The sequence below is a fragment of the Etheostoma spectabile genome, chromosome 15 (assembly GCF_008692095.1).
Source record: "Etheostoma spectabile isolate EspeVRDwgs_2016 chromosome 15, UIUC_Espe_1.0, whole genome shotgun sequence".
NCBI lineage: Eukaryota > Metazoa > Chordata > Actinopteri > Perciformes > Percidae > Etheostoma > Etheostoma spectabile.
The window spans coordinates 17009547-17011645 of record NC_045747.1 but is presented as its reverse complement, the minus strand read 5'-3'; the positions used below and the strand labels follow the sequence as shown (position 1 = coordinate 17011645).

General features: G+C 38.3%; 1 protein-coding gene across 7 annotated transcripts in view; it reads right to left on the bottom strand.

The window, feature by feature from the left end:
* Positions 1-2099, bottom strand: part of med25 (mediator complex subunit 25) — a 25774-nt gene that overhangs the window by 21215 nt on the left and 2460 nt on the right. For all 7 annotated transcript variants that reach the window (XM_032537149.1, XM_032537155.1, XM_032537152.1 and 4 more), the window contains 3 exons: positions 1626-1724; positions 1253-1373; positions 929-1085 (listed from right to left, as the gene is read on the bottom strand). In XM_032537149.1, the coding sequence (XP_032393040.1) occupies positions 929-1085; positions 1253-1373; positions 1626-1724 (377 nt within the window). The remainder of the gene's footprint in view (positions 1-928; positions 1086-1252; positions 1374-1625; positions 1725-2099) is intronic.

Here is a 2099-nt window from a genome sequence, read left to right as displayed (position 1 = left end):
AAGCACCAATAGTCAACACTACAATATCATTGTGGCATTGATAGAGGTATTTGTCAAAAATGTTGTGATATTTGATTTTCTCCATTTTGCATAGCCCTAGAAGTAGTTATCCCTCATGTTGGTCATGCTGCTTTACCTGTGAACCACCAAAAAAACTCTGCTTATTCATAGATTCTGATTAAAACTGGAGAGACAAAAAACATCACATTCACCATACAATAATGAGGATATAACAGGCCCTCAAACAAAATGGGCGACTATGAGCTCACTAGGTACAGTGTTTGCCCCATGTGGTTGAATCCTTGGCAGCGGTTTGACCCATGGGCCTCTCTATGTGTACTATTTAATAAAACATATTCTTCAAATAAAAAGGGACTAAAAGCAACAAGTTTGAGTTCTCATATAACGCTTTTTGGACTTTTCCCCTTTCCTTTATTGTACTATATATCTTTTTTGTGCATGTTATAGGTTTACAAAGGAAATAAGTCCAAAGTCCCCCCCCCCAAAGACGTTACCATCTCCAACAGGAAATACTGTTCACAAACTGCTCCAAACAGCTCTATTGTAGTCCAGCCTTTACTTCCGTGACAAACGTGTGTCATCTTGTAACACACGTTATAATGCTTGTCTAGCAGCTAGCTTGGCACGCCCCCATACTCTGCTTCTGACTGGCTAGTAATCCTTACCTAGCTACTGCACATGTGCAATTCCCAACAAAGATGTAATAGAAGTGAGATGCCCTACTCTGCAGATAAATGGAGAGCTCAACACATAGGGTGAAAAGAGGAGGTGCAGCGATGTGTAGTACAATAAAAATATGGTGTTTTTTGAAAATCAAACCACGTAAACCATTTCTGATATCACCTCTAAATACAATTATGAACTTGAAAATGAGCATAATATGAGCACTTCAAATGTTGTTTCTCACCAGGAAGCGAGATGCCTCTGACTAGGACCATGTGGAAGGGGTCCTGACTGTAGTCTGGATGGGGTTCAACGGCACCTCCTCCCGAAGACGCCCGCTCAAATAAAGACCTTAAAGCGGGCAGTTTCCGAGGAGCCACCACAGAGAAGTGAATTCCTCTCTAAGAAATGTGAAAACAAAATCCATTCAATGCTCATTTTGATTTTTTTAATCAAATAAAGTAAATGAAATACAAATACCACTGATACTACCCACTCATAGAATACCTATAACACAAATAATGACACAATTAAGTACTTTGTGGAGACGATATAAGTGATAACTCACGTCTCTGATGATTTTGACCAAGTTGTCTGCTGTGCAGCCGGTGTAGCTGACACTCTCCACAGCAGGAAGCAGGTAAGGTGGAGAATTACACAGTAGCACACACACCTTGTGGGTTTGACCTCTGGCAAAGGTAGAAAAAGAGAAAGCAAAAAGCTACGATTTTCAAGTCATTGTGATTTTATTTGACCTGAATTTAATTTATTTTATGGAGGGCATCAGAGGAATCACTTTTTAAGTTCAATAAATGCAACATCTTTCCAAAAGTCAACGAGTAATCGTGTAAATAATCATGATTTCACTATTGTGATTCAATTATTCATAATCAAGCAGCCCCAGTATAAGTGAACAGTGCAAAACGAAAAGACTGCCTTACATTTGCTCCCTCATTTTCTTAAAGTCGTCAAAGAGCTGCAAGGCCACAGAGAGCCCCTCGGCAATTAGACTACAGCTTTCTGCTCCGCCACCCATGAACCTATGTGAAGAAACAGGGTCATATTTTAAATAAAACGAAACCACAGGAACGTCTACTCTATAATAATTAAGTAGTAGAGCTGCAATGATTAAGTGATTAATTGTCAACTTTTGAATTAATCGCCAACTATTTTGATAATCGATTAGTCGGTTTGAGTTTTTTTTTTTTTAAGACAAAAGTAAAAAAAAAAAATTGATTCCAGCTTGTTAAATGTGAATATGTTCTAGTTTCTTCTCTCCTCTGTGACAGTAAAATGAATATCTTTTAGTTGCGGACAAAACAAGACATTTGAGGACATCATCTTGGGAGTTTGGGAAACAATGATCCACGTTTTTCATCATCTTCTGACATTTTATAGACCAAACAACTAATTGA